The sequence below is a fragment of the Simochromis diagramma genome, unplaced genomic scaffold, assembly GCF_900408965.1.
Source record: "Simochromis diagramma unplaced genomic scaffold, fSimDia1.1 OVJJ01000682.1, whole genome shotgun sequence".
Lineage (NCBI taxonomy): Eukaryota > Metazoa > Chordata > Actinopteri > Cichliformes > Cichlidae > Simochromis > Simochromis diagramma.
In genome coordinates, this window is record NW_024387359.1 from 1,149,580 (window position 1) to 1,176,048 (window position 26,469).

The window sequence follows — 26,469 nt, forward strand, 5'->3', positions numbered from 1 at the left end:
GGACTGTAATGTTATATTCCTTGCGATTTCTGCTGGCTTCTTCGCCAGTTGACAGAAATGACTAATGTTTTTGTTTTGTTTTTTGTTTTTTTCTGGCTTGATATCGACCATGAGCGATATGGCCAACGAATCATTTTAAACTGATTAAATGCAGTGTACTATACAATGCACCAGGGGGCGGTAGCGGACCTCAAAGCGTACTGTTCACTCCTGTTGGGAATAAAGAGGAAGAACCCCTGTCGCTCCGCCTTCTTGGATGCTCTGTGTATTTAACACAGTAGGGTAACTGAAAAATAAAAATAATTTTAATTTTTAAAAAAAAAAACGTTATTTATTGCGTCGCGTTTAGTAGTTTGCATAATGAGCGGGATACCGGGGACACCCGTCGTCCAGATAACCAACCTGTCCTCGGCCGTGAGCAGCGAGCAGATGCGCACTCTCTTCGGTTTCCTGGGAGACATCGAGGAGTTGCGGCTCTACCCGCCCGAGTAAGAGCAGTCTGCCTCGGCATGGCTAGTCAAGCAACTCTGCGGACCTGCGGCCTTGTCGCGGTTCTTAAATTATAAACTAAAAAGTCCCAGATGAAACAAAATGAAATGACTAACCCGCGTTCCCACGCTTCTTTCTCTCCTTTCTTTTCCTTTTCCCTTTTTTTTGTTTACAGCAACGCCCCCCTCTCTTTCTCGTCCAAAGTGTGCTACATAAAGTACCGAGACCCCTCCAGTGTTGGTGTGGCGCAACATCTCACTAATACTGTGTTTATTGACAGAGCTTTGATAGTAGTACCATGTGCGGAAGGTGAGTGCAGGCCTTTACGTTTAAAGAAACAACCTTGACTTTGTTATGACCTCCTTCCTCTGAATTCAGTTGTTGTGGTTGAATTCTGGGTTATTTTTTTGTAATTGTGATTATTTTATTTAATTTTTTTTAACCCACATGAAAAATTGTCGAGTTGTGCCACTGGTTAGGTCTTTTTTTTTTTTTTTTTTTCTTTTTTTTTTAACTGTCTGTGTACAATTATTTGGTACAGGTTAGTGGTTGTATCGCCACAGCATTTACAAAAAAAGAAATTCCCATAGCACCGAGCTAGGGTCTCTTGTTTGGTTTCACAAAATGGTTTCCACACAGGCCATTAAAGCTAGGTTGAATGTTTTTGAAGCTGAATCCACACTATAAACACTGGACTGCCTGCAGAAAATAGTTTTATGCATATTTTAAATATTGTTTGATGGATATTACTCAATAACTCACCCTTTTCTCTCTTCATTAAAAAAAACATAGATACATATTTTTTATTTGTTTTTGTTTCGGTGCTTCTTTTCATTAAATCTCCCTCCTTCTTTGGTGCCACTGTTGTTCCTTGTGTACAGTCAAAATGATATCACCTCTGACTTGATGCTTTTTGTCCACGTGACTTGGTGCTGGATGGCTACTGAGTTTATTAATTTGGTTTTGTATGTTTTTTCTGTGTGATTATGTGTGCATATCAGATGACTAGAGTGGCCCAGCTGTTACACTACTACACTAGCCTGAGTCAGGCATTGTTTTCCAAGCCACTATCCCCGATCGGGCCAACGCAGCCTTCAAGGGGGGAATGTGACCAGGAGAATAGCCCGCTGAACCTTCCAAGATGGACACCTTGTCTCTTTTTTTTTTTTTTTTTTTTTTTTCCTTTTGAAATTTTTTTCTTTTGGTTTGTTTCCTTTCATACTTTCCCATGTTGTCCACTCTCTACTGTCTCTATCCAGAATACTACAATATTGCTTATCTCTAGCGTTGTGTTTATATTTGTTATTTTGGTTTGTTGTTTTGATTATTGTCCAACCCCCCCCCCCCCCTCTCTCTTTCCGCTACAGCTGCAGCTTGTGTGTGATTGAGTTCTGTCCAGGTTGCTACGGCATACCGATGGGGATGTGTGTCACACATGGGATGCTAGGAGGATCCCTAACACTTTACTCTCCCGTCCACTACGCCTCGTTGTAGTGAGGGGCTAGTCTTTGTGAAAAAGTGAGAGTCGGCAGTGAAAACTTTACCTCATCGAAGCATAAAATTCTTCAAGCTATAAGTGCACTTCACATCTGTAATTCAAGTGTGTTGTAAAAGGCAGCAGTTAGGGCTTTTTCCTCATATTCGTGCTCTACGACTCTAATGTGGATGTTTAGTATTTAGCAGTGAGTCAAACGCATTAATGCTTGGTGACATTAATGCTCCTTTTTTTCCCCTTCTAACATTAGAAGGGGAAATGTGTCATTTTTATGCTCATTTCCCACAGCTATGATACGATAAACCTGTAGCTGTTTTTTTTTTTTTTTTATTAACTTCTGCAGCAAGGAAGCAGATTAGAATGCAGAGAGGGAAAAAAAGAAAATTCTAATTAGTTGTTTTTTATAGCTAAGTTTTGGCTAACCTTTCCTACAGTTCTTAAAATTGTTGTTCTTTTCTGTATCTGATGTTCTGTGTGCTATTAGTGATGCAGCCATTGGGGTTGTCTTGTGTTGCACACCTTTCCAACACTCCGAAACGATCGCCCCCTCCCCCCACGGAAAAGCGTCCATGCTTGATATCGTATGGTTCATGACCAATATGTTTCCAGTACAGGTGACCCATACATCAAAGTGTTGACTCATTCTCTGCATTATTTTGTTTCTCCTTTCTTCCTTTCTTTATGTTTTTGAAAAGAGACCAAGGACAAAATAAGTTTTCTTTTTGTTTTTGAAAAAGTAAGGATTTTCATTGAGAATAATTCAGATTCACTGAGAGAAATGTTTTTTTTTCTTTGTTTTATTTTTTTTAATAAAAGCAAAGTAAGGATGCTCGGTCTCCAGCATATCATGAGTAGACAGTAGAAGATTTGTAGGCTGTATGGGAAGTGTATGCTCTCTTTCTCTCTAGAGTACAGTGGGCTAATTGTGCAGACATAGAGGAGACAAAGAGGAGAGTTTTTCTATTGCCTTCACTAATATCTGCTTTTGTCCTGCAGGGAAAATCCCAGAAGAGGCCAAGGCTTTGTCACTTTTGGCACCTGCCACTCCAGTACCCAGTCTGATTCCTGGTGGGGGATTGCTGCCAATTCCTGCTCCAGCTCCACTTCAGAATGTAAGTCTGGCCACTGTCATAATTCGTGTCTGCCTGTTATTCATGCAAGTAAATCATAATATACAGTTGCATGTCATCAGGTAGTGATTTAGGGAGTGCCTCATTCGGTTTTGCTTTGTGGTCTACTGGTGAAGCATCCATTTTCATTATCACACAGTAGCAGTCAAGAAGTCAGAATTTTGATTGAGATTAAAACTAGGAAGTGTCATTTTGACCCCATCCTACAACAACAGCAGAGGGGACAAAGATGTCAAAGTTGTTAATTTTCATCGAATTTTAACTAAAATTGGACAATGCGAGTATTTCAGATTGTTTAATGGTTGGCGTGCCATGAAAATGTGAGAGGGTGGGGTTTATTTTACCAGAATTGCATGATTTTTAAAATTTCACGAGGTCAGAATGATCCATTCTAGTGTAAATCATGATCACGGTTTTACTTCGCACTGTTGAATAACTATTACCAACTGATGTTTAAAATGTGTGCTTCACCAATAGAACACAAAGCAAAAACAAATCAGGCACTCTCTAAATGATACGTCATGATACTTTCCCGCAGCGTGCAGCTTTAAGTTTCCTGAAATAATGTGGATGAGTAACTATGCTAAAAGACAGATGTGCAACATAATTCATATGTGGAGCTGAGTAGAAGAGCTTGTCTCCTGAAGCAGATCATCATCTGCTGTTTAGAAATATTTTGGCTTTACTGAAAACTCACCACAAACTGCAGGATAAAGAATGCATGACTTAAAGACAACAGCGCTGTGGTTACTAACGTGGATCACCTGCAGTCGGATGTCCGTAAAAGCGAGCCTGTGCAAGGGTGCAATGGTGTGGCTAACAATGCGTTGAAATCGCCAATTTGATGTCATTCTGTGTGGTCAAACATGTGAACTAAACATCGTAGAGTCACCGCGGATTTAAGAAAATGGTAAATGGAACAATAATTGCACGTGTGAATAACGGCTCTCTGGTCCAAAGTGTCAAAACCTTTGCAAAGGTGTTAATGTGATGATGATCTTAGTTTTAGTTTTAGTCACGTCCTCCGTGTAGGAAACAGTAAATTGAGTTATTTTGTTTAAATGTGTTTCTAGGTGATGCACTTAAGTCATGCTAACAAACACCTTTTGTTGTTTGCAAAGGTTAACTAACAGGAACTGTAGCAGTGGTTGATTTTGGTACTTTTATACTTTTACTGTATTTTATTTGTGTTTTGGGGGACGAATTTTATTTTGCTGCAGATATTTGTACATTAGCAGAAATGTGGCACAGCATGGATGTGAAAGCAGCTTTAAGTTTACATGACAGTATAATAAAATGATCATGCCTTTCACCATAATCGTGCAGTACTAACAAAACCTGTGTCTTTGTTTCACACACCTGCAGCTGAACCTTCCCTTAGTGAATCGACTTCCAGCCAATCTCGACCCCTCGTCGTCAGTACTCGCCCAGCCGCCGCTCATGGGAAATGTGGATCCCTCAAAAATTGATGAGATCAGGAGGACAGTGTATGTTGGCAACTTGAACTCACAGGTAACATAAAAGTCTTCGTATATTTAAAGGCCATGTGACCTCATTCTGCAGGCTCATGATAATATTATTACTTACTTGTTTGGGTTTGGCTTGTACCACCTTCACCATATTGAGGAAACTATAAGCTCAGTTGTAAAATTCTGGGCCAATACTGTTGTTTTAAACATCTGTGAAACATCTGTAAATTGATGACATGTACAGCCCCAGTTCTAAAAAAGTTGGTTTGCTTTTTTAAATGTAGATAAAAACAGAATGCAGTGATGAGTGCAGACATCCGAAGGTTAAACAGAGAAAATAAAAATTAAGAAAAAGATGTGACAAAATCTGAGAGCATTGACAACAGTTTCTACCAATTAAATTGCCCAGTTCTAGGTTCAGCAGTTTTTAAAAAGCTTTGTATTTTGGGGCTTGTATGTTTCTTTAAACTGAGTTGATCTTTTCTTTCCGCAGACCACCACTGCAGAGCAGCTGTTGGAATTCTTTAAACAGGTGGGAGATGTGAAGTTTGTCCGAATGGCCGGAGATGAGACCCAGCCAACTCGTTTTGCCTTTGTAGAGTTTGTTGAGCAAGAGTCTGTTGCCAGAGCCCTCACATTAAATGGAGTCATGTTTGGAGACAGACCACTGAAGTATGTATTTAGTTAAAATTGTAAAATGGGAAAATGCGTAAAATAACGTGGTTTTAAGAGCCGGTTGATACTTTTGTCTTTCAGGGTTAATCATTCCAATAACGCTATTGTGAAACCCCCAGAGCTGACGCCTCAGGCTGCTGCTAAAGAGTTAGAAAATGTGATGAAGAGGGTGCGTGAAGCACAGTCTACCATTGCTGCTGCCATTGAACCTGGTACGATATTTGGTCTTCCTGCATGAAGACTTGATTAAAGTTGCTGAAGTAATTGTCGTGTACTGAGACTACTGCTTGTTCCTCTCACAGAAACAAAGAAGCGTTCCTCCAGCCAGTCTCAAAGGTCACGGCGGTCACATTCACGCTCACGCTCCCGTTCACACTCAAAGGCACGCCGGAAAAGATCCCGCTCAAAACACAGGTGACCGGCTTTTTTAACATCAGGATTTTAGTGTTGCGTTACAATTTAGTTGTTGACACTTTCCCCTTTTGCTTCTGTTTGAAGCAGAACATCACAGAGGTTGTTGCCGGGCAGTGATTCACACAGTTCCCGAAGCAGTCACAGGAGACGCTCTCGCTCCAGAGACAGGAGACGCAGTCGGAGTCGCTCGAGGTATGCAGTGAGGCAAAAACCTCACTGATTTTTTTTTTTCTTCCCAAGAGTCTGAATGTCTTTGTTATACTGTCGTTTAGCTCAACACATGGGACCACCTACAGCATACTCCTGGAATATTTCTGGATTATTACGTGTTTAATAATAACAATAATAAAAGAATCTGATCAGCTGTAATAAGACCTGTGATTCTTGCCTTTGGCAGTAGAGGGCACCAGATTCTTAATCTTCATATCTCCCTAAATTTGCTGCTGTTTGTATGTTATTGTGGTGCAAAAAAGGATGTTGATCGTTTAACTAAAATAAGATGTGTTATTTATAACACCTTTATCTCCATGCACTTAATAAAGTGTTGTTACCAGGGGGCACAAGCGCAGGAGTAAGGATCGGTCAAGAAGCCCTCGAAGGAAAGCCAAATCACCATCACCAAAAAGGTAAATCCAACCATCTCATGCTGCCAAACATTTTTTGTAGGTAAGTTTTTTACTGTGTTATACAATTGTAGGTTCAGTTATGTTTGCTTGAAGGTTGGTTCTTACTTTTAGAAGTAAAAGAGAGAAGAAGAGAGAACGCAGCAGGGACAGAAGGGACGGGTCCACGTCCAGAAAAAGGAGCCGCAAAGACGAGGACAGGATAAGGAGCAAAGCCAAGCCAGTGAAGGTATTACAGATTACGCTTCAGTCACAAATCTAATAATTTACAAATAAGGAATGACTCAGTTATGTGCACATTATGTTGCTTATACTTGGAGTTATCTAATTATTCCAGATCCATAGACCTGGAAGCATTTAATAATACAACTTGCATGCACGAGCTTCGTCTTTCTGGTATGTGACATCAATCTTTTGCTGTATGGTTTAGTTCTCAGCACACTTTGGTTTGCAGATCACTCTGAAAGTCCCATTCTGAATAGTTTCTACCTCAAAAGTAGTGGCATTGTTGCATGTCATTCACACCAGCACAAGTGAATGTTTCCATTAGTCTCCAACTTGAGTATCAAACCACACGACTGTCCTACTTCTGAAGTTTACTACATAGATCCCCCAAATGATAGCCAAGAGATAAAAGGTGATTTAGATTTGTGACACTTGAGCCTTTCTGTTGATAACAATCTGAACATTTGTTTGACAAGTAAGTAACAGCCAAACAAATGTTCTCCTCAAAAACCAGAATCAGAATCAGAAACTTTATTGTCATTGTCACGAGAACAACGAAATGAAGAATGGTCCCCGATCATTGCATCATCCCTAGCAATATCAAAATATAAATAAAACAATAAAATTCAATAAATAAAATAGATAGAATACTTAAAATACTAATAAGATGTAACAATAAAACATTCACATACATTCCCACACACATGCTTCAGGCCATGCATAGATTAACACAAGAGTGGCGTGATGGACATTTTTTTTTGTAGTATTCAGATGTGTTATTGCAGTTGGATAACAGCTGTGTTTGAGTCTATTAGTCCTTGCTCTGATTGCCCTGTACCGTCTGCCTGAGGGCAACAGTTCGAACAGGGAGTGGCCAGGATGTGAGGTGTCTTTTATGATGTTTTGGGCCTTTTTAAAACAGTGGGCATTGTGTAGAACTTCCAGTGTGGGGAGAGGGCAGCCAGTGATCTTTTGGGCGGTGTTAATGATCCCTTGGAGTGCTTTCCTCTGAGCCCCTGTGCAGCTAGTGTACCAAATACATATGCAGTAAGTTAGAACACTCTCAATGGTGGCTCTGTAGAAGGACACCAGCAGTTTCTGTGTGATGTTATTCCTCCTGAGAATTCTCAGGAAGTACAGTCTCTGTTGGGCCTTTTTCAGCAGCTCGGAGGTGTTCACACTCCAGGAAAGGTTCTCCTCTATATTGACTCCCAGGAAGCGGAAGCTTGCCACCCTTTCTACACAGTCCCCATTTATGAATAGTGAAACCACCATCATTTCTGCAAGACGAGCTGTAGCATCCGTATGGGTTTGTCACGTATTTTGGTTAACAGCTTTTTACATGAAACTGCAACCAGAATCAACACAGTCACTGTTAATTTAATATACAGTGAAGCTGGTACAAATATTGATTTAAGAAAAGAAAAGAAAAGAAAACTTGTTATAAAAATATAATGCATCTTGATTAACATTTCTGCTCTTCCTCCCTTTGACCTATGTGTTCCAAGTAACATCAGAGCTCTTAGCTCTGGTGCTGATTGCTGCAAAGTTACGCAAACCAGATTTAAACCAGTATTCCAGATGATATGCAGGCTGTTACAGGAGTGAAATATTGATTTTTAGCAAGCAGACATAATAACAAAAAGCACAAGAATCGGAATAGTTTAATGAAATTATTTATTTACAGTTGCTCCAAGACAATAAGAACAGTAACAGACTGAACTAAATGTAATATATTACAAAGTTACAAAATCTAAGAAACAGCTCTAATATATACGAAAAGCTCAATTATAAATATGCAGAATATTACAGAGATATATATGATTGACATTTTACTGTAAACTGTAAAACATTGTTATTTGTTATTTTCACTGTAGAGCATGTGCAAAAGGGTGTAATTATAGATGGAGTTGTATAGGGAGAGAGCCACAGGCAGGAATCATTTCTTGTGTCTTTCAGTGGTGCATTTGGGTAAATCAGTCTTTCACTGAGCATGCTCCTGTGGCTGTCCAGCATGTTGGGTGGGAGGTATTGTCCAAAATTGTCCTTATCTTGGACAACATGAGGGGATGCCTCAGCTTATTCCAGATACTAATTTTTATTATCAATTAGTATGAGATTAGGTACATATTTGTACTATAAGCTTAAGTACTTGATGTTTACAACTGTCAGTTAAACTCCTGTTTGAAAAAGATGGAAGTATCAAATAATTGTTAATGTGCACAGCATAGTTTTCCTGCACTTGAGCGTTTTTCTCTTTGAATATTTTTGTTGGTCAAAGTTGATCGTTCATTGTTGCCATTTCAGGCTGAAGCGAGGTATGTCAGAGAAGGAAAGGAAGACAGTGACAGAGAAGGCTCAGCCACACCAAGTGAGGACATGACGTCATCACCCTGCGCCCAGCATAACGGCAGCTACAAGACTAACCACGAGGAGGAAGCATATGTTGGTGCAAAGTGACTTCAGCAACACCATGGACACTAATATTGTTCATCCAGGTATCTTATTGCCCATTGTGTGCGTGAGTGTGTGTGTGTGTGTGTGTGTACATACAGAAGCACTGAATGGCATCTTACTTTTTTTTTTTCTTTCCCATTATCATCCCCTGACTGGTGACACACATGGCTCCTCTAAATCAGCCTAATCTCACTATCAGACCTTAAGGGCAAGTGAGTGCTCAGCATCATAGAGAAGGCCACACTTTTTCTGCTTAGCTATTCCACTGACAACTTCTTCTTCTTCTTCTGCTTTTATGTCCTTATGGTATAGGTTCTTAAACTTTTGACAGCTAGTATAGTAGTACTGTAATGTTCCCGCATTTCCAGGAAGGTTGGTCACATTCCAGATACACAGATGAGGAATAGAGGTCATACTCATTTATCGATTCATTTAAAGCTAGATATGTTATTTGTGACTGTCACATATTTACATATTTATTAACTGTAAAGTTGAGTACTTCAAAAAAGTTTTGAAGTAAAAATAAGCAGCAACAATCTGCAGCAGGAGTCAAATGTTTGTCTTAAATTGTTTAGTGAGGAACATAAAGGGTTCGTTGCATGCCTGTCCTGTGTGAGAGCCAGAGTGAAAGCAGGGTTCCCATAATCTGAATATTAAAAAAAAAATAGCGTGAAATCCCATCTTAGACCCTCAACCTGAGTCTTTCTGTCATCATCATGTCGGTGTTGTTAAACAGGACATGGTGAGCAAGAAGGCGATGCAAGTAAGAAACTGAAGGTTACACTCCTACACTAGAGACTGGTTAATTAGAAGGTAGGCCTACCTTAAAGCAGCTAACTCTAATTCTTTTCCCCCACAGACTTGTACACAGTCTGGCTTGTTTTTCTCATTATTTTTGCTGCGCTGGCTGTGGTCACACAATGGCTGTGCGAACAACTTCCCATATTTGTTTTTTTTTTGCCTTTTCACTAAGTGAAGCAATGGCACATTATATATGTGATGTTTCAGGAAATGGATAAACACAAAGTCCCTTAGAGGAATATTGAGTTTAAAATAACATTTCTGCTTATGCTGAAAAGTTCATTTGCCCCTTTGTATGTTGGTGAAGGAAAATGTGGGCTGTGATGTCAGTGAAGTTACCTTTAAGTCCCCTTTTTGCACCATATTTGTTTTATGGTCCGGGAACGGTTGCATCCTGCAAACTGCATTTTAATTTTATGGCTTGAAGTGGCATAGTGACAAGATTAGAGAACGGTGTTATCTTATGCTGTGAACAGTGAACTCATTTGGTTGACATGAACACTTTTGTTTTATTTCATAGCTGTACATCATTGAATCAATTTTTTTATTTCTGGTTAGCAGTTGCAACAAGGTCACAAAGTATCACGTCCTGCTATTGTTCTAATACTGTGTGAGGAGAAAAAAAGTTATATACTGTTTTATACTGTATATAAGTCACATGCCTATACTGTAAAATAATGGTGATGTGCTATAAATGTCTGTCAGCTCATGTTACTGGAGAAAGTGGGGCGATTAAAGTTCTCAGAAGCAGCCAAGAAGAGACTGAACAGGAAATGTCAAAGGTCCACAAACGGCATGTAAGCACATTAGGGCCAAAAAGTGCCTACACTAAGAAAAAATATGGAGACTTGTTTAGGATGTTGAAAACTATTGAGACATTATATTAAAGTTTTAGCTGTCCTCATTAATTCGTTACAGAGTATACTAATAATTAAGTAGACCTAGACCTATTTTTCTCAATTTTTACTATTTCAGTTTATTCGGTCGAGTGTTTGCAAGCTGGCCCCAGATTGAGATCTATGTGACTTTGTGTATGTGTGTTTTCTGTTTTTTGAACGTGTTTTTAAAAGGATACTTTATGGCTGTGTGTGGCCAAATTCCTCTTTGCTGGATTTTACAGACCTGATTTTATGATTGCTTGTATTTTGTTGTCCTGCCTTCTGCCTTTTTTTTTCTTACTTTGTTTTTACAATTTAAAAAAACAAAACAAATCTTCAGTCTGAAGTGGTCATCTTATGATAAAATGTAGTTTTAAAAATCCAAGTATTTCAGTATGTGAAGAATTTTATTTTTATAAACATTTACCCACTTCTGAAGGTATATTATGTATAAACATGTTTGACGGTTCAGTCCATGAGGAGTGGTCCTTTGATGCTGGATTTTGGACTCTATGTAAAAGTGTGGTGCCACTGTTTTTGAAGAGCTTTCATGTATAAATCCTCTTCATTTCAAATCTAACAGTACATCCGTTTCCAAAAACACTCAATAAAAGAGATTTTTCATTGACTAATTTTGTTTGATTTTTTAACTTGGGCTTTGTGTTGACTGTGGTGCACCACGAGTTCTCGATATGGGCCCAGTTAGATTATTATCTGTGCTTTGAAAGAGTAGCAACAATTCATATTTACGGATAACACTTTCACTCATCTGTGTGTGCGATATATGATCTGCCTTTAGAAATCTCTGTTAATTGAACAGTGTCTGACCAAAGTGAACACCTTGAGCTTCAACCATTTGTCTTCCGGTCAAACGTCTGACCTCTGCTGTGACATACCCCAACTTCAATGAGATAAAAAGGCATAAAATTTGTTAGACATTCATGCTCCTCAAAAGATGCCGGGCAAGAGAGCTCTTTATTTCCAAGTAAAAGTAATCTGTAAACATGATGAAAACCACATAAGCCACAGTCATACCTTCCATTTATTGTGGTTTAGCAAAGGTCGGCATGGCTAAGACAAGCATTTCAAGTAACACCTTATGGTTGTAGACTGCTAAGCTTTGTTTAGGCTTTCTGCAAAAGGGTAACGTAAAGTAAGGTCTTCATTATGAGAACAGCCACTGATTGAACATTTCAGACCAGCTGACAATGAACAGCCTTCAAAAAGTTTGAAAATGTTTTTGTGTGTTAAACTGGTGAATGGTGCCTTTTTTTCCCGTGACTTAAGGCCACAAGATTTTGCACAACTACCTCTATTCGGTCTTTAAGTGATGACGTCACGAATCCTGCTTCCGGGCCCAAACGACTCTGCGTTTAATAAGGCTTTTGTGTTTTTTACATGTTTTAATGCTTTGTATCTTGTTATATTTAATCTCAACAAGCCAGTAATCACTGTCGGCCTCTCTCTGTTTTTATTACCGCTAACCTTACCATGTAACTTCAGCTCAGCCCATGCAGCAGTATATTAATAGCTAATTCATTGACCGTGGTAATGGTTAAGTGCACTTTTTGGGAGGATGTTTTGTCTTTTTACTCCAATTCTAACAACTGGCATGCCATTCTTTTGGTTAAGTTTTTTACATAAATGTGATGTAAACACTGTCTTGGTAATTCTGCTGATTTTATTAGCCGAATGAATCCATGTTGTTGGTAAACTGAATTGTTCTTAAGTTGTTCATAAGCCACAGCAGAAACAGTCAGGGGCAGCAGTTCTTACTTTGGCCTTTTAGACTAAGTTGTTCACATAGTGATTTTTCCTCTTTATACTCTGCAGTTTGACCTTTATCACAAAATAGTGGACAAGTGGTCACTGTCTGAGACTGGACTGGTGCTAAATTGTCTTACATAGTCCAGTCCTGGCTTAGGATTGAATACAGTCAGGTCTGCGTCCTCTGGGTCACTTTCCATGTCTTGAGTAACGGCAGTGATGCTCTGTGGCATTACCTGCTGAAACATTTCCATCGTGGTATAGCCACTTGGAAAGGGAAAAGGAAAACTTTGTAGGTCTGTCTGCTGGGTTTCCAACAATGTGTCTGTAGTATTGTTGGGAGATATATTGCCAGTTGCATCATCTGTCTCTGTTTGGATCCAGTTACAAGTAATTCCTGGTGAATCTCCCCGTTTGTCTAAGCCACAAAGAAGCGGTAGCATTGCTGGCAATATCGTGGCAGGGGGGACAGCTTCTTTCTCAATTATATGGAGACTTTTTGTTTCCCATTCTTCAGCCTTCAGAGTATTGATTGCCTCAAGGAGTTCCTATGGAACCAAATGACACACTGATGTATTTAATTTTATACAACATATTTCATCTGATGCACTGGGACTATAATAGCAGTCCCCTAAAATAAGTTTCAGGTTGTTTTAGGTTTCCACAACATTAAAACTGTGTGCTTTGTCACAGCTGACACTTACCAGTTCACAGGGCCTGTCTATTTTCTGCATTGTATTGCTCTTTCCAGGATTAGGTATGCTTGGCCAGAGGACAACTTTTGCTCTAAAAAGCATTAAAGGAATAGTTAAGGTAAAGCTTGTGCACAGTGGTAGACATAGCTAATTAGCGACTTTGGTGGAATCCTGTTCCAGCTATTGGTTGACAAGTTGTACCTTTTTATTATTGGTGGTCCAAATATCAGTCCAGCAGCCAAAACTGCAATGGCTACAATAATACTAGTGAATTTAAAACTTCCTGTGCAAATAAATAAATAAAGGCACAAACAAAAAATTAGAAATTTAATTATATGTACAGTTGATGGTTGAAATATTACTTGACTGACCTTCTTGAGTCGTTGTAAAAAAGTTGGGTTCACTTCGTTTTCCTGTTCCTTTAGAGGTGAAACCTGATATCTGGACTTGGTATGTTGTGCCACTTGTAAGATCCTTTAGTTTATACTTGTTAACATTTGGATCCACTGTAATGTCTGCAATCAAAATGATAGTTTTTGTCATAATTAGCATGTTAGCATTGTCTTTATGAGCATGTTAGCATTGACATTACAAGCATGTTAGCATCGTCATTATGCGCATGTTAGCAGTGACATTAAAAGCATGTTAGTACTGACATTATAAGCATGTTAGCGTTAGCATTATGAACATGTTAGCATTGACGTTATGAACATATTAGCATTATCATTATGAGCATAGCATATTAGCAGTGTCATGGTGAACATGTTAGTGTTGTCTTTATGAGTATGTTAGTATTATCATATGAAAATATTGTCATCATGAGCATATTCACTTGCTGAAATAGCAGCAGCGGTGTTAGAATGGCTTTCCTGTCAAATGATTTTGGAGTATTTTAATACGTGAGTGGAAGACTTTTCAAAGAAATAATGTAACGGTAACATTTGATAGTAGATTATCTTTAGGTTGCTCGGCCATCTTGACAAACTAGTCCTATCCAGAGAGTTAATTAGGTTATGATGTCATAGCTACATCAAGTAGTGTATGAGGTCATTAAAATCAAGACTAAAAACTGCAGTGTGATTACAGCATTCATTAACTTCAGGAAAACTGAGAAGAGTAAACAAAGTAGCTGACAAACAGGAAATTCAGTGAGGATGATGCATGTGCTGTAGAGCAACCAGTGGATGTGATGCCAGTGCTATTATTATATTCAACAAAATTCAGCAGTTTATGAATAAGCTTATGAGTAAGTGGAGGTGTCTTACTGTTCTCAGATTCTGTTCCCCTCAGGTGGTTCTCAGTGTAGTGGATTGTGTAACCCAGTAGGAAACCTCTGGTGTCTTCTTCTGGGATGGATGACCACTGCAGCACCATTGAATTCTGTGTCAAATTGTAACTTATGATGTTTGCGGGACCACTCACAGGAGCTTTAAGAATGACACGGGAAAGCAATTTCAAGAGGTCAGAGTGTTTTGTTGGGGACTTGTAATGTATGTGTGTCTGCTTGTTTTGGAGAAGAGTGCCTGTGCCTTACTGCCTTCCATGAAATAAAACTTTCTGCTTGCAAACGTTCCTTCGCTGTTGTTAAGATGCTTCATGTTGCAGGTGTCCTTATTCGGTCGCACGTGCAGACTGACGGTGTATCTCTTGTAAGGCTTCAAGGGTTCTGGATATTTGAGATATCAAATGAATTATGATTGATCGCTGGAAGAAAACGAAATATATTTATTACATTTGCAAAGCAACTCAAGTGTTCACAAGCAAGTAGATATATATATCTTTTCAAGTTTCCACCATGTTAGTGTTTTGGAGCCAGGTTTGGGGTGCACAGACCTCTGCAATGGACTTCCGACAGGTTTGGTTTTGAAGCTGATTTAGCACTTACACAAACACTTTTCTCAGTCTTCAAGTTCCAAGCTCTAGTATTATTTTATTTACACATATCTCTAATTAACAGGTATCTGCAGGCGGAGACATACATCTATAGCCATACCAGGTATCTATGCATGTATCTAATCAGTTTTTCTAGCTCTAGAATAAGTAAATAAATACAGATTGGGACAGTACATTTTCTAACGCAGAAGCTTTAAAAACAAGTCCACAAATCAGTGGACAATGTTATGGAAGTAGTTTCCACCTTTTATAAAGAAACATATGCTTGAAACATTTGGGCCATAGTTGCATACTTACAATTAACTTTAACCGAATTAAAAGCTTTCCCTAGCCATATCCAAAGTGTTTTTCCCAGCTAAATCTGACAACATGCAGTGATCTCTGCTGACCAATATCAATCCAGTATTGTGCATAAAATCATTTAGGCAAGTCAAAACAAATTGCATTTAAACGGTGCTGACCAAAAACTCATAATATTAACATACCGGTACCTTTTAAAAGAGAGAAAGTATAGTAGTTTTTGCCTTTAAGGTAAAAGGACTTGTACGCTGTTTTAGTCTTCTCTTCCCTCCACTCCGCACAATAGCACACGTATTTTTTGAGAAGGAAATCTTTCCAGTAGATTTTGAAGGATATGTTATTGTGGACTGTCACGTTCAGCTCATCATCTCCCATACCTGTGGATGTATACTTTGTTCAGATCTGTGGTGAAAACGACACCTTTAAGAGAGCTGTAAGGATGGAAATGAGTACTGACTGTCCATGTCTTCGCGGAGGGGTATTATATGGCTCACAGCTGGAGAGATGCTGACGTTGTTGAAAGACTGGATGCTCACACTATAAGCTGAGTAGGAGAGAATCAGTGTGATGCTGGGCTGAATGGTGTTGATCCGCTCAATTGGGGCCTCTCCTGACTCTTTCCCAATGGTCACAATGTAGCCATCATGCAGGTCTCTGGCAGAAACCTAACAATCAAAAACAGTTTATTATCAAAACAAGCAGCTATGACTAATCTGTGCATTTACATTCACCAGCTACTAGTATCGGGTTGGCCCACCCTTTGCCTTCAAAGCTACCTTAATGTTTCATGGCACAGATTCGACAAGGTGCTGGAACCACACCTCAGAGATTCTAGTCCATATCGACATGACCTCATCACACAGTTACTGCAGATTTGTTGGCTGTGCATCCCAAAGATGCTCTATTGGATTGAGGTCTGGTTTGAGATCATGTTCCAGAAACCATTAAGAGCCGAAAGCCTGCCAAGAAAATATTCCCCACCCTATTACACCACCACCAGCCTGAAACATCTATACAAGGCAGGATGGTCCCATGCCTTCATGTTGCTTACAGCAAATTGTGACATCACAGCAGAAATTGGAATTCATCAGACCATGCTGCCTGGTCTGATGAATTCCAATCTTCTGTTGAACCTGTGTGAACTGTAGCTTCAGGTTCCTGTTTCCAGCTGACAGAAATATCACCCGGTGTCCTCTGCTAGCACAACTGCTTCAAGCCTCACAGAAGAGCTCTTCTGCATACCGTGGTTGTAACAACTGAACATTTCAGTTACAGCTGCTTTACAATCTACTCAGAGAATCCTGGACATTCCCCTCTGACATCAACAAGGCATATTCTCCCAGAGAACTGCTGCTCCATGCGATTGTCATATTCGACATTTTTTGCGAGCAAACATTAAAACAGGTGTACCTAATGAAGTGGCTGCTGAGTGTTTTCTACATTCTGCTTTTTGTTTAATAGCATGTTCTCAGAAGATGTTTTTGAAGAAAAATTACCTTCCAGGTTATTGAAACAAGGCGAGTACCCTTTTCATTGGCGACGTCAGTTTCTTTAAAGTTGACGATGACCGGCTGTGATGTCACCTCTGAAAGAGCAAACTGGGTTGTTTTTTGTTTTTTACTTCGAACATAAGCAGGTAATCCTTTATCCGGTTTTAGGAGAAAAACAAAGTAGAAAGCAAACACTAACCTGATGGCACAGTGTAAGCTTCACTCCATGGGCACTGTGTACATTTAGTATTGGTGATGCAGTGTATCTGTAGAGCGTAGGCCACTGAGGAGTTTAGATTCTCCACTCTGCATGTAGTTTTATTCTGGGACATTCCAGGTGACTGCAAGCAGCACAGAAATCAGTGTGTGCGTTAGGGAAGTATCCGAAATAAACATCTGTTTTGTTTTTTGTAGAGTATAGTAGAAGAAACTGGTTCAGAGCAAAAATGCAAGCCACAGAGAGCAGATCAGAATGCCTCCAGAAAGAGGTTAAGAACTAAAGTTTGGAAAAACAAGTACGCCTGCAGTTACAAGTAATTCAGGTAATTTGTATATTACCTGAATGAATTCCTTAATATACCTAATGTTCACCGTGTACTTTCCAGAGTGTGAGTAAGGATTCAGGCTGGATTTAAAATGGATCGTTTTCTTTAGCAGAAATTGATATAAAAGATGCTGTGATTTAAAATTAGACTGGAAGAGAAATACAATCAGAGCGAATGTTGCAAAGCAAAAATCACCCAGCTCATGGTAGTCGATTTTCTTTTCAAGCTTCTGAGACCATATTTCAGAGAAATTTGACTTTCAGTTAGACATAATCTCATCATCTGGCAACTTTAACTGTTACATGACTAAAGTGTGGGCAGTTAACGTCAGTTGGTAAGCTCTGACTCATTTCACGGAGATCTTTACGTAGACCTTTAGACGTAGGCTACTTTTTGTCTCCCTCAGATAAATGTGTCTGTCTATGAGAGTTGCTGTCTTTCAATGTTTATTTTGTTTTTTTAATCCTTTATTATGGATAATACTGCATCGGAAAGGAAAGCACCAGTGTTTCGAAATCATAAAAGTCCAGCTCAGATCATGCTGCACTTTAAAGGCAAATCTAAGATTCAGCTATTTCAGATGTTGTTTACATTTCAAACCTGCTTTTGAATGCCTCTTTCACTCTAATACAGTATAGTGATGGAAAACTGTCAATGGTGAAAAGACCCGAAGAGCAAATACAAGGACAGGCATGGTGTGTGTTAGATTTTCAAAGTAGAAGAAAACAGTAGTTATGTATAAGATGTTAAAAGTAAAAAAAACCTGCCTGTCTTAGCCAGGCAGACTGCCCTCTGAATGCACTGCTGTGCCATATTTGCTTTTTCAAGTCAAGCTCTATAAAATATCTGTAGGCTTGTGATTTTCTAAATTAAATTTTATCTATTTATTCATTCGCTTCTGTTATGGTAAATGGTAAATGATGTATTTGTATAGCGCTTTACTAGTCCCTAAGGACCGCAAAGCGCTTTACACATTCAGTCATCCACCCATTCACACACTGGTGATGGCAAGCTACGTTGTAGCCACCGCCACCCTGGGGCGCACTGACAGAGGCGAGGCTGCCGGACACTGGCGCCACCGGGCCCTCTGACCACCACCAGTAGGCAATGGGTGAAGTGTCTTGCCCAAGGACACAACGACCGAGACTGTCCGAGCCGGGGCTCGAACCGGCAACCTTCCAAGGCGAACTCCCAACTCTTGAGCCAACTCTTATTATTATTATTATTTCTATCATTATTCACACTACATGTGAAATATTGCAATGTCAAAGCTGACAGGCAGGGGGGAAAAAAGACCAAAACCCCCCACAATGGCTCATCAACTGCTGCACCTGTAAGGAAAAAACCCACAAATACAAACAACACCTGCACGAGAAAATTATGCAAAAACATAGATACACAAATCAACAGTCTTGTTGTATGTGTGTAGGTCTGTGTCATTTCTGCTGGTTGTTATATGTATACACACACACACAAAACCCATCCTCACACCACGATCCCGACTCCACCACCACTTTTCCTATGGCACAATGCAATCAGACAAGTACATTTCTTCTGGCAACCTCCAAGCTCACACAAATTTGTACATCATTGTAATGGCAAAGATGAGCAGAAACATGGCTCAATACATGGGTGGGGCCTGGAAAGGAATTGGCAGCAACTTCAGAACGAAACAGCAGCCTGTGGTTGGACAGACCAGTCACTTGAGCCTGGAAGACCAGAGTGACCACCTTGTGCACTGCCTGGATTGACTACAAGAAAGATTACGACTTACTGGCTGGAACTATACAAGACCAACAGGACCCTAAGAGCCTAAAAGGACCCTAAGAGGAATTCAGTGAACAAAGTGTGTGATTTACCAAGGAGATGCTCTGTCTCCAGTGCTGTTCTGCATATGCTTGAACCCCTTCAATCACATCATTAACAAGATAGAGTAGTTGGCTACAGATGCCAACTATCGTATGAAGCAAACTTTAGCCACTTCCTGTACATGGATGGCATCGAGCTGTATACCAGGAGTGAACAAGATACTTCACTGATCCACACTACTAGGACCTACAATAATGACATAGGAATGTCATTCAAACAAGAAAAGTGTAGTCGAAAGGCAACAAAGACATTGAGGATAGCTATAAGAACCTTGAAATCCCACAACCAACTTGTAAAGCTGCCAGGAAAGCTGCATATTGCTGCACACCTGCAGAGAATAAGTCCGAAGAATATCTGGGCAATCAACAATTATGCCTGCCAGTCATCAGATAGCCTGCTGGGATAGTATGCTCACCAAAGGAGGAAGAAGCCATTGATATCAAAAAAGAAGGGACTTGCCTTGCATCAAGGGTTTAATCTCAAATCCAGCACCCTGAGACTATATATTAAGTACAGGAAGACAGAGAAGGACTATTGAGTCTCAGAACTGCTATCCAAGATGAAATAACAAAGATCCACATCTAAAAGATGGCAACAACTGTTTATATGCTGAGTGAATACCTCAGGCAGCAGAAGCCCTTGAAAGAAGAGGACCAAGAACAGGTCCATTCATGCCATGGACTTAGTCCTGAGGTCAAAGTGGTTTACATCTCCAAACGTGGTTGAGTGTGTAGAAACAAGATATACTGGCAATTTAACAATATGATTCGGCAGCATGTGGAGGAACCATGCACAGACACAATAGCCTGCAATCAGCCAGTGTGGATGTGTTTGGTCACAAAATAACCCTTTTTGCATGGACATTGGGAGAGAAGATTTTCATGGGCAAAACCAACATACTCAACACATACAAGGCCACAGTTGACTATAGTCGATAAAGATGCGGTTATTTTTGCTCATGGGGATTTATAGTTGTCTCTGATGTCTCTGGTTTTTTTAGGGCATGTCCAATGTTCCCTCTAAGTTTTCATGTGTCTGAGCGAACGCACAAGCTCCCTGAGCAATCCCTTGGAGCACTGTGAGCAACAGCAGACGTGTGGACTGTGGTCACGCCGGCATCTAATCCATCCAAGTTACATGGTTTATTAAAATAATCAAATTACAGCGTTTACATTTATGTTAGACTACTTTTAATTAACTGCTTTAGCCCACTTACAATGAAAATTTTAAAGAATCTTGTTCCTGACCTGTGTAGTATGTTAACAGTATTGGAAGTAAAAATAACTTGAACTCCAATTTTGAAAACACAACTTTATTTATTTATTTATTTATTTATTTATTTATTTATTATAAAGCTCTGACTTGTATTATGAGTCTGTGGTCTGGGAGAGAGTCCTGTAACTCTCCGTCTGCAAAATACAGTATATAAAGACCAATGTTGGGCAAATAATTATATAGTTACTTCTCCAAAAAAGTTACTGAGTTTTGCAAACAACAAAGTTTTTTGCAGCTGTTTACCTAAAAATGCAGCCAAGGCGTTTTTTTAAACAAACATTTCAAACTATTTACAGAACAATCAGCTGTTCTGCATCAAATTTGATGCCACACAAACTATTTGTGCCACTCCAAAAATAATCTCTGTCCACTATGAGATAAAGGAGAACAAAAGCCTGATACCTGCAGGCCTGACAAACGGAGATGTATCTCTCCTGTAACACCTTTAACAGTCTCATTGTTCTGACACACACAACAAAACTATTGACAACACTACACACTGACTACACAAGATTTGCGCTAAACGTCGCAAATCTCTCACATCTCAAAACACTGCCGTCACTCCTAAAACTTCCCCCTTCCTAAACAACTAAATGCCACGTTGCCATATAATTTTTGATTGGTCGACATGGTACATTTTTCCACCAATAGGAAAGGGTGGGGTTTTTTTTTTTGGTTTTGCTCAAAAGCAGAGTGCTTCGATGTTTTCCTTATAAAACGCCGATTTAACCGTCTTTCTCGCAGTAAATATAAACAATGACAGTATTCAGGAAGAAAACCAAACATTGCATATTTTTTTAATCACAAATCTGGTTTTACGTGACCTATCAACACAATTTAAAAACTGGTATAAAGTCCACACTTTTTCCGTCAATTGCTCCGTTGGTCCTGCTCACATCTCCAATGGTTGTACACGTTGTCATTAACGTGGCTTCACATCAGCCACGCTGCTTTGCTAGCTAAAACACCGGTGTTGGCACATAAGGACGCTGTCATAGCCTGTCGACAACGTTGATTAGCTCGGTATATACGAATGTAAATCGTGTGATTGGCTGGACTATGGGATAAGGTGGCATCGTTCTAATCCCATACAGGAGCAGACAGTCACTTTCTGACTAACACTGCAAAACAGAGTTGTTAGTTTCAATTTTAATTTTAATTCAGGTTAGATTCTTTTTGTGCGCAACGCAGATTTTTTTGTGCGCAGAGACTGTGGCAGCAGTGCGCAGCTTAGAGGGAACATTGGGCATGTCTGTCTTTTGTTAACAATGACTTAAGCTGGGCAAGCTAAAGACCAGCAGCTTTCTTTTTTTTCTGATGTTTTGTGCACGCGTGTGGATAACCCTCTGGTCTTTAACAGTAGTGCTCTGCAATAATGCAAATTTTGATTTCAATCGTTACCTAGTAAATAACTGACCTCATTCCATTGAAGGCTTCCCAGTGCTTTGTATCTGACAGAGTAAGACATGATATGCTTGACATCGTTTTGATCCCAGCTCACATTTATGTCCAGTTTCCCAGAGTGCCGTGTGAATTTCACATAATTTGGAGGGTCACATCGCTCTGAAACAGTCAGGAAAATTATCCCCAAAATTTCATCAATTTTTAAATTTTAAACAAAGTGCTGCTCCTTAAATTTTTATTTATTTATATATATATATATTTTTTTACTTACGCAGGCTCTCCGGTGAACCTTGAAAATCTGCCTTGGTGCAATTTTTTGACTGACTGTTTTCAAAAATCTGAATGGTCACATAGTGGTTTTTATAGAAGGTTATCCCTTCACGAGATTTATTGATGTTTTTATAAACTCTGCAATAGTTTCCTTTTTGTCTAGAAGAAGAAACAAGAGATGTTAATTACAAACAAGGACATTTTCATATGCATTTTTAAAACGTGTGGTTGTAAGGTAAAAAGGGAAAAACAAAACTACTTACGGTTGTATTACGAGTATATGTGTATTTTTGGATGCGTGTTTTCCAGGTTTCCACATACATCTTAATTTGGACCATGGATATTTAGTAAAACAGTCCAAATCACGGACTCCATCTGTAAAAGAGGCAGTGCACAGTCACCATAAAGAAAGAAAGAAAAAAACCGTTTTCCTGTCTCAAATCTGATTTCAAAGATTATGGGTCACCTCAGGATGACCCAGTATGTGTTTTCTTTACCTGGTTGAAGTCCACAATGCCGGTATTTGGAAGAAATCTCGTTTACCTTGCACTTCTCTGCACATGAATATGGTATGTGACACAAAATATTTAGTAAATTCATGAGAAATTGTTACAAAAGTAGATGTTTTTAATGATACAATTTTTACAGGTCCCGTTTCCCAGCAAAATTAAAGCAGTGTAAGCTGTTATTGGTATCTACCATCACACAAAATTTGAAAATAATATCTTACAGACAGACAGACAAACAAAGACAACTAATTACAAACTCCCTCCCTTCCTTAAGTACACCTGGCTTGGGACTTTATCAGTCTCTCGATGCATTACGAAGGAATTCTGGTCCACTCTTCTTACATTGTTGTTTTAGCACATTAAGCCTTTCTTTTTCAGTCACTCTAAATTTCCTGCTGTCCTGGGGATCATCGCCCTGCTGCTGCATGACTGACGTTGGGCCAAGCTTTAGCTGTCCGACAGATCACCTTGCATTTGACTCGAGAATACTGTGCAAACCTCCAAACATCTGCTTTTATAGACGTGCTCACACTTGGTGATGATCCCCTTTCATTTCTATGGAAGCAGTAAGCAGTAGTTATGTTTTCGCACATTGTTTCTCCATTTCATGTCATTTTTTTTGTTCACCTCCAGTTGCATTTACCTCAGTTTAAGACCTGAGAGTTATACTATGGGGGAATTTCGACACAGTCTCTCTTTTCTTTGCGTCAGCTGGTTTGATAAAAGCTAAAACCTCCGTCAGATATGATGGATATGAAAATGCAGATCATTAAGTTTCTCTTATAACCCAGGCTTTCTGCTTCAGGGTCTGTACAGCTCTCATAAAAAGGGATGTTGCACATTTCATTTAACTCTTGCACCGCACAAAAAGATCACTACGAGTGGCATCTACTCCAATCAAACACATCTCAGATGATGAAGATAACATGCTGGTAAAAATCTATAAAGAACACAAAAAACTATAACAGGACAATGCGATATTGGTGCAAATTAGGCAGGATGTTAAGGATGCTGAATTGTGGGATTTAGTGCATTTAGAGTGTTAAATAAACATTTAAATTCAAGTTAATCATTTTTTTGCTGGGTGCGCTCTCTACGCTGCTGTTTATTTATAATGGCTGCGCATTAGACCTCTGAAACCTTTAAGTGGGTCCATTTAAATAGTAAAGACCGTGGGGCTTCGCTTTAGTTGGTCAACAGATCTAAGTGAAATTAATTTTACGACAGACCTTAGCAATGATCTAATAGATGTTACTGAAGCACGCACATCTCATCTAAATATGCAAACTCCAGTGGGACTGCGACGTTTGCACTGCTGTAACTGTACAGCTGGGCTTCATGTGCGATCTTAGTAAAATACAGCTTAACAAGCTGCACGTGCAGAGAGAATTGCATTGCACTTAAAACATAAGTTGCAAATAAAACAATCAGAGATAATGTGGCACAGTTGGATGATTTCAAACCTAAACTCTGAATATAATATGCTCCAGACCAGATTACACGTTCAGCATTACCCTGATGGTAGAAAGAGCTGTTTTTGTGACCCAGAAAACTCTGATATTAAGCTAAGATTTAGATTTATGATTTTATTTTTAAATTATTGTTACGTTCTGACAAGTACAACTGACGGAAGGTGCACTTTCTTTTTTTCAACATGACTGTATGATGGAAGTTCAAAACATTCTCCATGCAAGTGCTCTGATATAGTTATCATTTAAAAGGGAGGATCAAGTGCGAAGTTTACATGTAGGGTGTGGGGTCCAGTACAGTAAACAGAGCCTGACATACTGCTGCTCTCTTCATTAGTGATCGTGGTGGTGTAAAGCATATTTATGAGTTGTTATTTCATCGATGAAGTGAAATACTCTGTTGGACTGAGTTGTTGTATTAGACTGAATGAAGGTTAAAATAAATGGCATGTGACACTCTGGGTTAAATGTGCAAATGTAGGGCAAATATAGTACTACCACTACCGTCCTTCACTCTTCATCTTGTGCCAAATGAGACAAATGCTCCACAAGTTCACATGAATCAGAATGCTGGAAAATTGCAGTACACACAGCGCTAACCAATATATGAACAGTAATAAGACAATGAATTATTAGAAATGTTGTGGTAATCCTACCTGGAGTTACTTGAGAATGCATGGAGAGTGTAGCGTAGTGAACAAGAATCAGACCTTGAATGTGAACAACGGGAGTTATCACAGAGATGTTCATGGATTTAAATCCTTCCAGAAAGATTGAGCTGTACCAAGACAAGAAGTTTATCAAGTAGAAAGGCAGATTTATAAAAAAAAGGACGCTTACCCAGGATGATATAATATGGATGGCTTGCACATGAAGAACATCTAGAGTCTGAAAAATCCAGCTGAACTTTACAACCAGCCATTTCGCCCGGGTCTGTCTGAAAGACTGAAACCAAGACGGTGTCTTCGTAACCTCACACCCACAGTCTTCTGCCATTCACAATCATGATTCACACAGTAGCTGCTCTCTCCAGCGTGTGTGAGAAGGAAATATTTTCGGGGAGTTTTGACACTGAGCATGGAGGGGCGGAGTCACAGTGTGTGACACAGTTCATAGGACTCATAGACTGACAAGAAACGGTAGGTCCCCTGAAGTATGCAGAAACAGCCTTGTTTGTACTTCTTCTTTCCACAAATAGAACTGTTGAGTCGAAGATGTTGTATCTGCTCAAACAACAGCTTCGCTCTGAAGTGCAGGAGGCAACAGAAAGCAAGAGAAGTGACTGTGACTCAAAAGAAGAGCAGGGATGGCTTTGTGTGCTGTAAATTCAAATTCTATTCATGCTTTCAAAGAACTGTGTGTGATCTGAAAAATTACAAATCAATCCACTAGAACTGGAAAATATGTTTTTTAAAATAAAAATTCTAAATCAGAAGTCTAGTAAACGAACAATTTTGAAGAAAAGACCTACACAGTCCATTAAAAGAAAATAAAAATACTGCTTTCTGCCATTTATAGCCTACAAACACAAATATTATAATATTTTTACATCATATTTCGGTGCTGTTTTTAACCAAAACGAGTTTAAAGGGAAGTAGAAAGCACTTAGTGACGCACAAATTGCGTCACTAAAATAAATAAATTTTAAAAATTCACACATTTCACCTTAACTGAAATATAAAAGCGGACATTTCTTAGATAGATAACATCTTAATCATGTTTTTAAAGGAAGGAAACATGAACATGAACATGAAGGAAGAGGAAAAAAACAGCATGTTTGAAGCTTGAGTCACAAGAAATGTCACGTTCGTAATTAAAAACTGCTTCATCTTATTGTAAAAATGATCATTCATTCTGTTCACAGTTAAGCTCAAACATCTAGGTGAAGTAAACAAACGAACAACGAAAATAAAAAGACATAGGAGTAAACAAGCTAACCTTTGTGCGTTAACTGCCACATGCTCTGTGAGAGACGTGTGGTGACTCAGATCGCCCTGTTTTCCAATAATCTACAGTGCCATCAGAATTTTACCAAAACTGAATGAGTAGTCCATTTACCTTACCTTCACGCCCTCTAAGCTTCTCTAGAACGTGTTTTTAACACAAGAGGTTAATATAGTGCTTCTGTAGTGCATCTGAAAAATGTGCTGATGTTTGAGAGTTAGGATATGATTGATGAGTCATTTATGACAGACTGATTTGCCAGCCACAGGATGGAGTCTGTTCAGGGAGTGTTTGCATGCGTAACCCAGGAGGTTCAGACTGTTAAACCTCATCGTTGTTCCTCTTTGGAGCTCACACAAAAATATAAAAAGCTTCAAAAAGGC

At 39.2% G+C, this 26,469-nt stretch overlaps 2 protein-coding genes across 10 annotated transcripts; one reads left to right on the plus strand and one right to left on the minus strand.

Annotated features, from left to right (window-relative positions):
- The first annotated feature begins 222 nt into the window (after positions 1-222).
- Positions 223-11,284, plus strand: srek1 (splicing regulatory glutamine/lysine-rich protein 1). 6 transcript variants are annotated; one of them, XM_040007298.1, is made up of 12 exons: positions 683-798; positions 1,491-2,007; positions 2,469-2,598; positions 2,981-3,096; positions 4,480-4,626; positions 5,077-5,255; positions 5,340-5,470; positions 5,561-5,672; positions 5,757-5,864; positions 6,215-6,298; positions 6,410-6,524; positions 8,828-11,284. In XM_040007298.1, exons 3-12 carry the CDS (start codon positions 2,568-2,570, stop codon positions 8,978-8,980), a joined length of 1,176 nt encoding a protein of 391 aa, XP_039863232.1. In that variant the 5' UTR covers positions 683-798; positions 1,491-2,007; positions 2,469-2,567; the 3' UTR covers positions 8,981-11,284. The 6 variants fall into 6 exon arrangements, with proteins under 6 accessions (XP_039863228.1, XP_039863230.1, XP_039863229.1 ...); XM_040007294.1 differs by lacking the exons at positions 1,491-2,007; positions 2,469-2,598 and adding an exon at positions 223-488 and having other exon boundaries at positions 665-798; XM_040007296.1 differs by lacking the exons at positions 1,491-2,007; positions 2,469-2,598 and adding an exon at positions 223-488 and having other exon boundaries at positions 665-798; positions 6,227-6,298.
- Positions 10,896-26,342, minus strand: LOC120718674 (protein sidekick-1). 4 transcript variants are annotated; one of them, XM_040007291.1, is made up of 17 exons: positions 26,081-26,341; positions 24,983-25,387; positions 24,799-24,852; positions 22,662-22,718; positions 22,428-22,539; positions 22,166-22,323; positions 21,908-22,053; positions 17,001-17,142; positions 16,808-16,896; positions 15,769-15,976; positions 15,503-15,688; positions 14,653-14,784; positions 14,384-14,545; positions 13,490-13,633; positions 13,320-13,401; positions 13,128-13,209; positions 10,896-12,971 (listed from the first exon to the last, which is right to left on the minus strand). In XM_040007291.1, exons 2-17 carry the CDS (start codon positions 25,062-25,064, stop codon positions 12,501-12,503), a joined length of 2,307 nt encoding a protein of 768 aa, XP_039863225.1. In that variant the 5' UTR covers positions 25,065-25,387; positions 26,081-26,341; the 3' UTR covers positions 10,896-12,500. The 4 variants fall into 4 exon arrangements, with proteins under 4 accessions (XP_039863225.1, XP_039863224.1, XP_039863222.1 ...); XM_040007290.1 differs by having other exon boundaries at positions 10,944-12,971; positions 26,201-26,339; XM_040007288.1 differs by having other exon boundaries at positions 10,944-12,971; positions 26,206-26,338.
- Positions 26,343-26,469: the final 127 nt, after the last annotated feature.